At 37.0% G+C, this 15,241-nt stretch overlaps 1 protein-coding gene across 1 annotated transcript in view; it reads right to left on the bottom strand.

The window, feature by feature from the left end:
• LOC107693053 (macrophage colony-stimulating factor 1 receptor-like) overlaps nucleotides 1-14,605 on the bottom strand; it is a 35,739-nt gene extending 21,134 nt beyond the window's left edge. Inside the window, exons 1-10 of the mRNA XM_016492302.1 lie at nucleotides 14,538-14,605; nucleotides 10,079-10,360; nucleotides 7,298-7,585; nucleotides 6,086-6,222; nucleotides 4,384-4,546; nucleotides 4,034-4,235; nucleotides 3,730-3,845; nucleotides 2,599-2,710; nucleotides 1,348-1,538; nucleotides 1,174-1,265 (exon numbers count right to left, since the gene is read on the bottom strand). Coding sequence (XP_016347788.1) covers nucleotides 1,174-1,265; nucleotides 1,348-1,538; nucleotides 2,599-2,710; nucleotides 3,730-3,845; nucleotides 4,034-4,235; nucleotides 4,384-4,546; nucleotides 6,086-6,222; nucleotides 7,298-7,585; nucleotides 10,079-10,360; nucleotides 14,538-14,586 — 1,632 coding nt within the window. The 5' untranslated portion in view covers nucleotides 14,587-14,605. The remainder of the gene's footprint in view (nucleotides 1-1,173; nucleotides 1,266-1,347; nucleotides 1,539-2,598; nucleotides 2,711-3,729; nucleotides 3,846-4,033; nucleotides 4,236-4,383; nucleotides 4,547-6,085; nucleotides 6,223-7,297; nucleotides 7,586-10,078; nucleotides 10,361-14,537) is intronic.
• Nucleotides 14,606-15,241: the final 636 nt, after the last annotated feature.

Genomic DNA, 15,241 nt, shown 5'->3' with positions numbered 1-15,241 from the left:
TTTACAGATCTTCTTTATGCACCAAGAGCTTCTAACACTCCAAAGAGAAAGGAAAAATTGAAATCGCATCATATGACCCCTTTAACATGCGACCTGTATCCGGATGTTTTCCACCTACAAATTGAAAAGTCCATCGTGTCTGCATTCGCAGGTCGACATCACGCAAAACGCCGCCCGCATCTCTTCCAATCTGTCGGAAGAACAGAGCGCTAGTGAGACTCGTACATTTATTTTGATTTGTAAAATGTCCCGCGACTGAAAATAGTTTTCAAAAGAAAATCCACCACTTCAAGTCAACTTTGTACCGCAGACTTATTTAAATATTGCGCGGGAAATACAAATCCGATCGGTTATCCAGATCGAGAAGTCAGCTGATGTTGCCAAGTGTAAACATGCCGTGTCCTGATTGACTGATGATCCGATCTGCTTGATCAGATCACGGTGATCGCATGTTAATGCCAAGTGTAAACGCAGCCTTTGTAGCATATAACAACAGCTTGGCTGTTGGGGGGAAAAAAACATTTTGGGAAAAGAAAAAGAGAGGGGGATTATTTTTTCCAAAAATAATTTACAGAGAAATAAGAATTAAAATAAAAGGCAGACCTCAATTTCATGCCTAATGAATTGAGTAGGAATGAGGAACTGAGATTTATACGCTCTTAAAAATAAAGTTTCCAAAAGGGTGTTTTTGCATTTAAGAACTATTTTTGGTTCCTCAAAGAATTTTCTGTGGAATGGAAACTTTATTCCATTAATGCTACAGGTTCTTCATGGAACCATCAATGCCAACGAAGAACCTTTATTTGTAAGAGTGTAGAACCATTTTTGGTTTCTCAAAGAACCTTTCAATTAGCAGTTCCTTAAAGAACCATTTTTCTTATCATAAAGAACATTTAAAAATCTAAAGAACCTTTTTTCCATCAATGGAACGATTCAGTGGATGTTAATGGTTCTTCGTAGAACCATCTATACCAATAAAGAACCTTTATTTTTAAAAGCGTAACCTGCTTGATGAATCCTTCACAAACTAAAAACAAATGAAGAAAAAAAACACAGCAACATGATTTAAAGATTAAACTGAATTTTGATGTGTAGCTAGTGTGAAAAACAAGAGGTGTGGATTAATTTTAAATGAAGTTTGGCTGAAGTTAGAAGCAGCTGAGATGAACTCACCTGTCTGTACTTGTAGATCATGAAGATGAGCAGCAGCGCTAGAACCATCATGGCGACCATTGATCCACACATAGTGCTTGTGAAGAGCTGATCTGAGACAAAAACACACTCGCATGATCAATAAACCAGGGAGATGAGCTCATACGTTTTTTAAAGTCTGAAGCATTTGTTTACCAGAGACGTCCATGGCGAAGGTGTCGCTGCCTTGTCCGACCAGATTGAAGGCCACACACACCACGGTCATCCTCTGGTTGGACGGTCCCACGCTCAGCACGCTCTCCACACCCACCGACCCGTACGGCTCCTTCTGTAACGCCAGCGTCTGCGTCTGGATGGGCTGAAGTCCCGTGGAGTTTTCTGGACAGCTGATGAACACATTATACAGCAATAATCAAAGTCTTTCAGACGATCTAGAATCTGAACTAATTACACTGGTCTGCATCTTATCTGCCAAATAAATCCAATACTTGTTTCGGACTAATTTTGAGATGCTGATTCCAAATATAGTGTCTGTTTTGCTGGAGCACGTCACACTTTCTCGCTAAATATGTGCATTTTTGCTTTCGATGAGCATTTGTAAAGTGAAGAAGTCTTGTATTCTCCCTTAATCAGAGGAAAAACACCACAAACACATAATTCCTGTTTTCCTCTGAGCCAGATTACAACTACACTTCTCAGCCCATTTCTACATGTAGGACATTATTTTATGCCTAATCCTGACAGAAGAAAATGCAACTGAGTCAGATGTCTTCTGCTGCATATGTTTTACTGCATCCAAACAGCCATAGTAAAGGACAGATTTTGTGAAAAAAGCTGATTTTGCAAAGTGTCAAGTGCATTAAATGGTGTATTTGAACATTTTCGATTTCGACGGCTTTTATTTTCAAGTGCGTTAAAGCTGATGAAATAGAGAGTTTTTATTTATTTTTTTTATGCATCATCAAATTAGACACTATTAGCTGCTGTTTGAGTTGCCTGTTCATGTCTTGTTTTGTGTTATTTCACTCTTCTAAAAGAGTGTACTCTTGTACAAGAGTTTTTATTTTGCTGGTTATATGTTAAATGTTGCACAGCATATGTGTCTATGGAGTGAGATCAGTAAATGAAAAACTTTTGTCAGGTTAAAATATCTAACCTTCCCAATAATAATGAGTCTGAATGATTCATTATTTAAAATAGGGTGAAAAAGGTTGAAATATGGTTGCATCCGATGACAGAAGTGAAATTGATTGAGTTTCTGATTGAAAAAGATGTAGGGAATGACCTGAGGAACTGACTAGATGGTGAAACGTGTTTCTATATTCTGGGTGGAATAATGTGCACTGATGAATCATTCACAATAAAAGCAAAAATGTGCATTTCGAAAGTAGAATAGTTTTGAGCTCATTACAGGCTCTCAGTGTCAGATGTCTAATAATGACGTACGTGGTTCTGATTCCTGTGCACTGATACCAGAGGATGCTGGGAGCTGGATATCCATAAGACCTGCATGACAGAGTTGTGATGTTCTCCCATCTCACCGTCGCTACGGGTTTTGCTGTGAAACAAAATCAGCTTTAATGTTGCAGAAGGAAATGTTGTTCTGGTCTACAGGTTCTGGGTTCAGAAAGTTCAGCTCTATCAGCAGCACTGATTTCCTCAAAATGTGTTCATTCCTCAAGCTGTAGTAATGAACTTCCAATGGAAGTAAACAGGCCCAAATATACAAGGAACTGAAAATACAGACGCGTGTTAACTTTGTCTGTGCAAAGTTATACAAAATATATTAACTCCTGTTATGAACATGTACAATTTTCCATGTTTACTGTGTTTTAAATGTATGGACACAAGAAAGAAGATGATTTAGACAAATTGGAGCACATTTTTTTCAGGAATAATTGGTAAAACTTTTCAAAAAGGTCCTATTAGTTATTGCCTTAACATTAACAATGAGCAATACAGTGATTAAATACATTTATCTCAGGTTCATTGAATAATATTAACCGATACAATTTTTACAATGAACCTTTTTTTAACATTCATCTGGAATATAAAAAAATAAAATAAATGAATATAAATATAAAAAAAAAAACATACTGAATACGTGTTAAAATACATACAATTAAAAATATGAAATATTTTTCCATTTAAAAATGCAACTGTTAGTTCATGTTATCTCTGGTTCATTAAATAATATTAACAGATAAAAGTTTTGATTTTAATGTTAAAATTGGGTATTGTTTTAATGTTAATAAAATAAAATGTTAATGTTAAAAATGTTAAAATAAATGTTTAGGTTAATTTAACTTCTGCTTGTTACAACTGAAGTGTCTGATTATAAGTGCTGCTGGTGAAGCTTAACTTGGTATTTAATTTGGAACATGAATTAAAAACATAAATAAATGTAATATTTATTACAATTAAAAATAAATATAAGTATACAAATATATAAAAATTTAATAAATATAGAAATAAATACAAAAATATTTATAAAAATGTACTAAATAAATGTAAAAATAATTGCAATTAAAAATATAAAAATATATAATTTTTGGAATGATTTGCAACTGTACTTACTGTACATTTTAATATCAAAAGTAATGGAGGCATTTTTGATGCTGCTCTTGACATGGAGTGTGTAGCGGCCGGTTTCCTGGAAGTTCAGTCTCTTGAGGAACAGCAGCGCCTCGTACCTACAGTTCCACAAACCCTCACAGTGACCTCAACATATCCCAAAAACAATCACATTCGGCTTACGGATATGTCAATCAGGCACGTCTACAAATGTTATGTTCATCTTGCTTGCCATGGGTAATAACTGCATTATTTAAGACTGATCGACTAAATGTAATGCTGGCCTAAATGTGTGTTTTAGACTGACCTGTCGTTATAGCTGTAAAACCTGTTCTCTGGGAGTGAGGCATTGTGGGATGTTGGAGTCTCCCACTGGTGTGAGATCAGCGGTGGATACGCTTCGATCAAAACCCTGAGATCCACATCGTCGCCTTCGTTCACCTTGATGGACAGGCCGCGGTGAGTGAGTTCAGAAGAGATCTTCGGGAAGAGTCGAACGTATGGTTCGTCTGTCACAAATCAAAGTATATATATATTTAAATAAATAAATATTTTATTTATCTAAATATATGTATGTGCATTCTAAATATAAATGTATTTATTTATTCATTTATTTAACATCATCAATTAACAGCGTAATTGCTCTCCGTTTCTCACCCACGACCAGCAGGTGTGTGGTGGAGCTGTTGGCTCCGGCCTCGTTCTGACCCGTACAGGTGATGTTCCCCGAATCAGACAACTGAACAGCTGGTATGATCAGGAGGCTCTCGATGGCCAACCGATCCCCTTCCATCATCGATTTCTCTTCTGCTCGGGGCAGCTGGGAATGAATGGAGAAAAACAAGTCTCTTCTGCTCAACAAGGCTGCATTTATTTGATGAAAAATACAGTAAAAATAGTAATATTGTGAAATGTTATTACTATTTAAAGTAAGTGTTTTCTATGTGGATATATTATAAAATGTAATTTATTCCTGCGATCAAAGCTGAATTTTCAGCATCATTACTCCAGTCTTCAGTAGGGCTGTCAAAATGACTGAAAAACTAAATTCGAATTTTCCACTTAAATATTATCAAAATTCGAATTATATTCTAATTTAAAAGGCGTAATTTCAGTTAGGGGGAAAAAAAAGCTTTTGGCTTCTCTCCTGAGGCCACAAGAGGGCGCATCAAGCAAAATATTATGCACGTTTCTTCAAAGCGTAATAAAATAACACGACTATCTTTGAAAAAAAGATAATGCATAATGTTTAAAATAATGTTTATAAACCCTATATAATTAATAAAGTTGCTTAAACAATTAGAAAAAAAAAACGACACCATGCATGTATAGTTTAATACAAAGGACCGAAAACCAATCACAAAAGTAGTTTACTTTCTTCATTTAAAAACATGAGATACAGTGTTAATAAATAAAGTCTTGAGACATGTTTTTTTTTAAATTGAACTTACATTAATTTTACATGGCTTTCTAAACATGCCGCTCTCTTGTGCGAGACGCGAGTGCAACGCTGATAGATGTCCCTCTAGAAAATGTGATAAATATGCATTCTGTGTGAACGGCTTGGTTTCAGTTTTGACGTAAACAACATATTCGCCACACTGATGCTCTTGTTTTCCGCTATACATTGAATGAACAACATAGCAGCGCCGCATCTAGTGGGTTCAACTGGATAGGCTAACAAAAGCATTAAAATGCAATGACACTTACATCGTCATCGCATTTCGTGCGCCACTGATAAGGCTGCCTGACGGCTGACGCAGACCTAAAATTCGAATGCAACGTTTTTTTTTTTTATTAATTCAACGAATATTCGAAATTCGATTTTTTTTTGAGAGCCCTAGTCTTCAATATCACATGATCCTTCAGAAATCATACTAATATGCTAATTTGCTGCTCAAGAAACATTTCTTATTAATGTCAGTGTTAAAAACAGTTGTACTGCTTCATATTTTTGTGGAAATTATGATTATTGTTTTCAGGATTTGATGAATAGGAAGTTCAAAAGAACAGCATTTATTTGAAATAGAATCATTTGTAACATTATAAATGCCACTTTTGAGCAATTTAATGCATCCTTGCTGAATAAAAGTATACAAAGAGAAAATCATAGTGATCCTGAACTTTATATTGTATATTGTATACTAAATTGTATATTTATAATGTTTTCTTTTATTATTATTATTATTATTATAATTTCACACCTGAAGAAACTGTTTCCCAAAAATTGAGTTTAAAGGCCAATTAAATAAGATACCATTGATTTTTGAGTCTATTGTTGGAGTCCTTATATTTATAATTTTTAAATACTTTATCCAGAATCAGATGTGATACTGAGCCCAGAGGTCAGAGGTTGTACCTTTCTAGAGGAGTGCGTCCATGTGACGTTATAGTAAAAGTTGGGGTTGTTTGTGGTGCAGCTGATCTGAAATTTCTCTCCCACCAGTTTTACATACTCGCTTCTCTTCAGAAACACGTACGGTGGAAAACGTAATCCTGAATAAAAAAAGGATAGAGGAGTTATTAAATGAGTAGCTTTTATTATGGTATATAATGGTACATTTAATGATAATATTAATTAAATATTGTTATATATAATGAATACATTTCAAGTCCCATGAAATTTTAAGTTAATATTTCAATAACACATTCACATGTTCATGGTTCTTTGATGTTGGTTGATGGCAGGCAGGTAAACAATTAAAAATATTTCATTTTTTTTAAGTAAGTGTTTCATTTTTATTTGTTTTTATTTTCAAACTATTTATTTACTTATTTTACAATTTAATTGATTATTAGTTTTTCATCAACTGTTTTTTTGGGAAACCCTATTGTACATAATTTATTCAGCGTAAATTGAAAACCTTTTTAAATTTTTAAATGTTTCAATTTATTCTTGTTCTTAAAATTTGAACTGTTTGTCATTTGATTAGACAATTATTTATTGAGTTAATAAATGAGTAGCTTTTATTGACTTTAATATCTTGTTACAGTTTTGATGCAGTGAATCTTGTACATCAGGGATTCCCAAACATTTTGTCGGCCAAATCCATTTGATCTAAAATATTTACTTGTATATTTAATAATATTATTAAATGTAATGTTAATTGTATATTTAATATATAAATATATAATTAATATAAATATAATTAATATTTATATATTAATATATATATATATATTTAACTATATAGGTAAGATTTAATAGTATTAAGAGATTTTTAATTAATATTTCAATTATTAAACAACACATAGTTTACACAATTCTCTGATGTCTTTATTTATTTATTTTGGTTGATTTTTTATTTTTTTAATTATTCATTTTAATTTGACATTTTATTTTGTTGATTATTAGCATTCATCAACTCCAGTTTGGCAAACCCTTTTGTACATTATTCATTCAGCAATAATAATAAATGGAAACATTTTGGAATTTTGTGAATTCAACTGTATGAAATTCGAAAATGTTTGTCTTTGAAACAGTGAAATCACAAAATTCCAAAATGTTTCAGTCTGGAGCTTTTGTGCTTTGATTCATATGAAAGCACACATGGGTTTCAATGAAACTCACGTTGAATGATGTTTATTGAGAATATCTTCGACACTTTCTCAACCCCTTTAATTCTAGCGCTGCAAATGTAGTCGGCGTTAAATCCAGGATGAACATTGCGAATCAGGACGCCCTTTCTGGGGTCAAAGGTCACGTTCATGCCGTAGGGCACCGCTGAGCCGTTATCCATGCGGAAGGTGAAGTCTGTGGCGTTGGGGTCGGTCAGAAGACATGGAAGTGTCAGATCTTCACCTTCTTTCCGTACATAACGCAGAGATGTACTGGGTGAGACGAAGAGAATTCGGGGATCTGTAACCAACACAGATTCAACATTCAACTTGTTTCTGCATTTATAAGATCTTGTTTCTACATTTATAAAACGTGTTCCCTATCGATACTTCACTCGTACTACGTCACTAAGACGCTATGGGAAAAAATTATTTTTTCTCCGATACTGAAGCCTTTTCAATAATGCAGTGTAACTGCATGGCCACTGGTTTGTGCAGTGAATAAAAAACGAACCAATGGCGAGGCAGCAGAGCTGCACGAGCCTATGGTCACGAAGCCCGCCAGAGCCCGCCAATATGGGGCCATCTGGCTATATAAGCGGGCATTCTGGCACAGGATCCTCAGATTTCTTCTCCTTCAGCGACGACCACGATCTTCACTCTACGAGACTCGAAGCCTTCACCGTTGACAAGCCTCGCAGTGGATCAAGAACTCTCTGCTTGGCTGACTTTGCCGCTCCTGCTAGCCGATTCAGCATTTGCAGCAGCCGCGGTCTCAGCGATCCCCTGCCGGCTTCCAGCGAGATATAAAAGAGCAAATTTCTCTGCGTTGTTGCAAATGCCACGCTGTTACTGTCGCTCTTCCGCTGACGGTCACGATGAGTGCGTTTCATGCCTGGGTAAATCCCACGCAGAAGCCGCGCTCATAGAGACTGAGTGTTCACACTGTGGGAACATGAGTCTCGCCTCTCTGCGCTCGCTCCCAGGTGCCCGTGAGGAAAAAACAGCGGGGCAGAGGACCTCAGTGCCCGGAGACGAGTGATCTCACCCCGGCTCAGGCCCCTCGTGCCTCACTCTTTTCACACAGAGAGGCTTCTCTGATGCACAGAAGTCATCCCAAGCGATGCAACACTTCTTGCCAAAGCACTCCAGCTCTGCTTCCAGCTGTCCCAAGTCTGCGCCGACTCAGCAGCCCGTGAAGCCTGTGCCTCCTGTGGCCCAGCCAGCTCTCAAGCCTGAGCCTCGACAGTGCTCCCCAATCTATCCATTTCGTAAACGCTAGGGACCCCGGCCCAAGATAGTGCTGGACCTGGCGCCTCCAGCGTCATTCTGATCTGCGGGACAGGAAGAGGAGGGGGCTAAGTCTCGCTGCAGCCAGACCACCCACAAGAAGCCCGTTCAAGTGCCCACACACCTATCCGATGTGATAGCGGGTAAAATAAAACACAAACATACTCAAAAAGAGAGCAAATTTCCTCTTCTGCTTATCACGAGTGTCGTGTCCCCTCGCGGTGACTTACTACTTGAATCAATCCAACCCCTTGTCACGCGGGCCGAGGCCTGGTAGGCCATCCCCGGAGTGTCAGACTGGGTTTTGGGGATAATAAAACGAGGTTACTCACTTCAATTCGCTCAAAAGACCCCCGCGATTCAGCGGTGTGGTTCCCACCTCGGAACAGAGCAATGAGGTGATGAATTTACTGGCAAAAGGAGCCGTGGAGACGGTTCCTCCAGCACAGAGCGAGTCAGGCTTTTACAGCCGTTACTTCCTCGTCCCCAAAAAGGATGGCGGCTTATGGCCCATCCTCGATCTCAGGCACCTGAACCGCACCCTCATGAAACTGCCATTCAGGATGACTATATTGAAACAGATCCTCTTGCAAGTATGCCCGGGGGACTGGTTATTTTCTCTGGACCTGAAAGATGCCTACTTTCATATCCAAATAGCCCCCATCACAGACGATTCTTGATATTTGCCTTTGAGAGAACCTCCGTCCTCCGTGGCCTCGCCCTCCACATTTGCTAGGTTTTACAACCTAGACGTCCCTGCCTTACAGGCTAGGGTCCTTTCTGCATAGTTGGCATGCACCTGCCAGAAGGTGGGACTAGCTCTGAGCAGGGTTTGGCCGTAACACGCTCAAACTCACCAGGATTGCTTTACTTCTTGTACGCTCTCGGTCCTCCCTAAGTGCCGAGGCTGTATTACTTTTTCTAGGAACGATTGTCCAGGCTGGGCGTGACCCCTGTGAGTTTAGCCCGTTGCCACATGAAGGGCTTACCCTATTATTCTTGTCCCTCTGGGCCCCTTGGATGCTTAAGGCAAGTTCACATATCAGTCGTTCCTCTCCTCTACCATAGCACGGCGTGATTGTACTGGTTCCCCATACCGACGCAGTACAAGTGAAGTATCGATAGGGAACGTACGATACGGGAACGAGTACTGCGTTGCTAGCCGTGCTATGTAGCTGCACGACTCAGTATCATCGCTTCAGACAAAGTAACCTGATATAGCCAGATATATAGCCAGCCCATATTGGCGGGCTTCGTGGCCATAGGCTCGTGCAGCTCCGCTACCTCGCCATTGGTTCCATTTTTATTCACTGCACAAACCAATGGCCGTGCAGTTACACTGCGTTATTGAAAAAGCTTCAGTATCGGAAAATACTGAATGTGACTATTTCCCATTGCATTTTAGCGACATAGTACTCATTCCCATATCTCAGGGAACTGAGGTTGCGTTAGTAACTGAGTACGTTTAGTTCAGAAGCAGAAATGAAAGCGTTTGTTCACTCGCCCCTGACAAACACATGAACCGAAGATGACTCATTTGAATCATTTCCATTCATATAGATGCATTTATAAGTTCCTGTAAAATCCGCCGTGGCTATATCCACATAGAAACTCCGGACATTTCCGATTTCCTTGGAGATGAAACGCTTCTGTTTGGCCAGTCGGGGAAACCATGTGACTGGACCGTCACCTTCACAGATCAGATGAAGAGGAGAACCGGAGTCGAGAATCACATCCGTACCGACCGGAGCTCCAGAGTTCAGTCTGATCCGCGGCTCAGACCAACCTGCCAATCAAAACACAGACAGAAAGATAAACCTATAAGCCTGACATATGAAATAATAATCAGAAAAATATTTTTTTGAAATGGAACAGCTTATTGAACGAAAAAAGTTTGCATTTGTGTTTCATGTGTTGTATCATATTTGATCCATCAGGCTTCTATGGCTCATATATGATATAGTGAGAATATGGAGGAAAAAACAGCTCAGTTTTATTCAGAGACTCAAACTAAGCAAAAATATGCAATTTGGTGCAGATGCTGATATTTATATGGACAAAAATTGAGATGAAATTCTGATTGTAATGCAAATCAGTGAGATCTTTATAACAGTATAGCAGATACTTACAGAAATTATATAAATATTAGACGTCACTCTATATCTCCAATAATATGTCTTAGTAAGATGATATTTAAATGCTTAAGTTTTTATGATCAAAACAAATAAACGTTCCTCAAAAGATGAGATTTTAGATGTTGTAGAGGTTTGGGAAGATCATTCCTCCAATGAGGAACGGTGGAAGTAAAGGTTCTGGAAACAAAATCCAGATGATCATATTTGACTCTCATTTGATTTTTCTAAAAAATAAAAAAAAAAGAGTTCTGGATAATCAAGTAAAGCTAAGTTGCATCAGTCCAGTAAGTGTGCATCTTGAAATATTACTAGCAGTATCAAAGTTATTCTTATGTTTACTTTATAAACATTGGTAAACATTTCACAGCAAAAAGACACATGAAGCACAAGATGAAGGTGGACGTTTGTACAATTATACTCAAAGACCTTTTACTTGCTAAAAAAAAGTCTTGACTATCAAACAGACAACAGAAGGCATGTAATAGATTGTGTGCGACAGGTTTAGCAGCACAGTTTTGATCGTGTTCATCATTTAGAGGCCTTAGAAATTTGTGTTTCGAATATGATCCAGTATGGTTAATGAATTACTCCATATTCTTTAAAAGAGAAAACATATACATTCAGTAAAATGGATCAAAATGAGAACTTCTCTCATCATTTTGCAAAAATGAACGTTTTATGACTCACAGTAATGACATTTTGAGCACTTTCTTGACCTCTCATTTACCCAGACATCCATAAATTTAGTCTGTTTTACCAATAGGTTACTGAAACTGAATTTTGCAATACTGTTATTTCCTGTATATTTCCTTGAAGCTGCATTTAAACAATCTGTATTGTACAAAGTGCTATAAATAAAGGTGACAATTGAATTCAAACTCTACTGCATACTGCACACTTTATATTGAATAGTAGTTTTAAATAGTATGTGAAACAGAACAGAAATAGCTGAAGAAGTGTCATATTCTGCAGATTTGATCTAAATTTTCCTGCAGTAAAACCACAAACCATTCACTGGTACTGTGTGTGGTTAACTAATTTAAAACTAGTTTTCACACGAAATCTGACCACCTATATCTCGGTTTACAAAGTTCTCTTTCAGATTTGTGTTTGAGAAAAGAAGGCTGACCAGATGATGACACACTTCTTCAAAGGAATAATTCACCCAAAAATGAATACTTGCTTAAAAATGACCTCACCCTCAGGCCATCCAAGATGTAGATGAGTTTGTTTCTTCATGGGAACAGATTTGGAGAAATTTAGCATTACATCACTTGCTCACCAATGGATGCTCTGCAGTGAATGGGTGCCGTCAGAATCAGAGTCCAAACAGCTGATAAAAACATCACAATAATCCGCAAGTAATCCACACCACTCCAGTCCATCAGTTAAGGTCTTGTGAAATGAAAAGCTGTGTGTTTGTAAGAAACAAATCCATTATTAAGACCTTTTTAACTTCAAATCTTTGCTAAAATATGAGTTCCAGTGAAAACATTGTTTTGTCTGAATTAGGAGAGAAATATGCACAGATCAAGCACTGTTTAGAAGCCAAAACAGTTCTAGACAAATATACTGGTGGATTTTGATGTGAGAGGACAAAAGGACTTTTTCACTGGAGGAAGTGTTTTTACGTATTATGGACTCTTAGAGCTTAAAGCTTCAAACGTTTAAAAAGTTTTGATTATGTATTAATTACAAACTCACAGCTTTTCATTTCACAAGACATTGATTGTTGGACTGGAGTGGTGTGGATTACTTGTGGATTATTGAGATGTTTTTATCAGCTGTTTGGACTCTGATTCTGACGGCACCCATTCACTGCAGAGGATCAATTGATGAGCAAGTGATGCAATGCTACATTTCTCCACATCTGTTCCCATGAAGAAACAAACTCATCTACATCTCGGATGGCCTGAGGGTGAATACATTTTCAGCAAATCGGCTCTCTTTACATCAGAGGCTGGTTTCATAAACTGCTTAGGCTAGTCTTAAAATGTTAGTCATCTAATTTATTTTCTTCAAGACTGGTCATAACTTTTTAAAGTCAGTTACAAAATTGGTAATTTGATAATGTGAATAATGATAAGAGAAATGAAAGCAGTGTGTGTGTGTGTGTGTGTTTGTGTGTGTGTGTGTGTATGTGTGTGTGTGTGTGTGTTTGTGTGTGTGTGTGTGTATGTGTGTGTGTGTGTGTGTTTGTGTGTGTGTGTGTGTATGTGTGTGTGTGTGTGTGTTTGTGTGTGTGTGTGTGTATGTGTGTGTGTGTGTGTGTGTGTGTGTGTGTGTGTGTGTGGTGAGCTATAGAGAGCATGTGGAGTCAGTGATCTGCACTGCGCAATCAGCCCAAACATCCCAATCCTCCTCTCACTTCTGCTTTCCCATCTGACACACAAACCGGAATCATTAAGACTTTTCCCCCATCATATTCAAACTCTTTTCAACAAGCTATGCTGAGAATTTAACATCAATTAATCAACCAATTTACAATATACAAAATTCCCCAAAGCCAGTTGAGTAGATTGCAAAAACTGATGTTCTTCCTCAGTATTTTGGTCATTTTCTAGTGCAAATATCTGATGCATTTACTTGAGATGCAAAACGACAGAATTAGAAGTAAGTTTATTATTTAAACAAGAACAAATATCTGCCAACGGGGTCAGAAAAATTCAAACTGAAAATAAGTACATTTTTCTGACTTTGTTGTCAGATATCTGCTATTGTTTAATCAATTTTAAAGGCTTAAAAAGTTCATTTTGAAACTCAAGTAAATGTATCTAGATTTAAGAATGTTCAGATATTTGTACTGGAAAACGACAGAAATACTGAGACAGAAATACTTTTATGCAATGTTATTGTAATTATTCATTTCTTTGTATTTTTCCAAGTAAGAATATTTAGAGAACGGTGCTCACAGACGTACAACAAGTGCTGGAATCATGTGTTAAAAAATAATAAAGTTATGGCGTTATGGACAGTATAACTGGACTTCATATTTTATAGGAAATAATTTCTTACTAGATTCAAAGTATAAATTATGTAGTTGAAAATAAACTCTCAAACCTATAATGCGCAGAAGAACTACAGTAAATCCAAATCCAACAGTTTTCATCCATATCAACCATAAATGCAAGAGTATATTGAACAATAATTCAACATTAATATCAGCACCATTATCACTGTAATCATTTTCTGAACTTGTGGGAAAAAGTCAACATGTCAAATCTGCCTCAGAACCGATTTCAGAAACATCGAGAAGCAAACGTCTGCAGAGATGCAGACAAGAACCAGATCAAGAACCATAGAATCATACTTCTGAAGATTTAATGGAGTGTTACGTCTCATTTACGTATCAAATTTGTCTCTCTTTAAAGAATTAAAATCAGACGCAAATGAGTCACTACCCAGCTAATGAGGAATGTTCTTTCAAAGTTCTCTGGTCTTTTAGTAAGCTAATGTTCTCACAATGTTAGCACATATATATATGCTGTTTGTGGACATTTTTTGTCTAATGTTACTACTCATTTCAGAATGCTCAGAGAACTTTTAAAAGTAACATTCGCAAAATGATAAAATGGAAGAAAAAAAACATTTTTAATACATTTAAGTTCAGGGAACAGTCACAGATAATGTTTTCATAACTTAATGGGAACTTTAGGAAAATATTCTTGAAACATATTTTTGGAACATTGTGGAAACGTTGTTTTGAAATGTTTCTAAAACGTTAAAATGTCCAGTTTTCCTGTCATAATTAAAATGTTATTTAAAGGTTACAAAAATTGAACAAGATCTCATCAGTAATTTTTGATCAGTAAGTGGTGATTTTCTCACCCTGAGCTTGAGCAAACCGGATCCCGCAGACGAGCAGGAGCGCAAACATCTCCGAGCGTTCATCAGTCTTCAGCGTTTCAGAGGAAATAAGGACTGATCCTTTGGTCCTTCAATACAGACTTCTCATTTCTGTCTGACAGGATATGACAACAGTAGCAAATCAGCTGACTGTGTAATAATCCTAGAACCAACATCAAAAATAAACATTTTGTTAAGATGAAGTCTATTAGTATGTCCAAAAATCATGTAAATCATTCATCAAAATTAAGCAAAACCGAAAATAACAAGCACACTTATTATTATTATTATTTTGTATTTTATCTTTTCTAGTACAAATATCTAAACATCCTTAAATCAAGAATTATTTACTGCAAAATGACTATTTATAAATCTTGTTTTCAGAAAGATAGATCAAAATGAAGTTTTGACGAAAAATTGGGTCAGAAAAATCAACAAGATTATTTTTCTTACCCCATGGACAATTTGTTTTTCTTGTCTTAAGCATAAACTCACCTAAATTTGATCATTTTTATCAGAAAACAAGACAGCGCGTGCATATTATTAGGCATGTTCGGTGGTGGCTCGTCGGGGGAGGCAGGTGAGGCACAGCTTCCCCAAAATGTTGAGGTGAAAATGGGAGGAAGACGATTTAATGTTAATAAAATTCACAATTCATTTCAGTTCATGAATGTGTATTCATCTCA

The sequence above is a fragment of the Sinocyclocheilus anshuiensis genome, unplaced genomic scaffold, assembly GCF_001515605.1.
Source record: "Sinocyclocheilus anshuiensis isolate Anshui unplaced genomic scaffold, SAMN03320099.WGS_v1.1 scaffold1460, whole genome shotgun sequence".
In the NCBI taxonomy this organism is placed as follows: Eukaryota; Metazoa; Chordata; class Actinopteri; order Cypriniformes; family Cyprinidae; genus Sinocyclocheilus; species Sinocyclocheilus anshuiensis.
The sequence above is the reverse complement of the archived record's forward strand: the minus strand, read 5'-3'. Positions and strand labels throughout refer to the sequence as shown.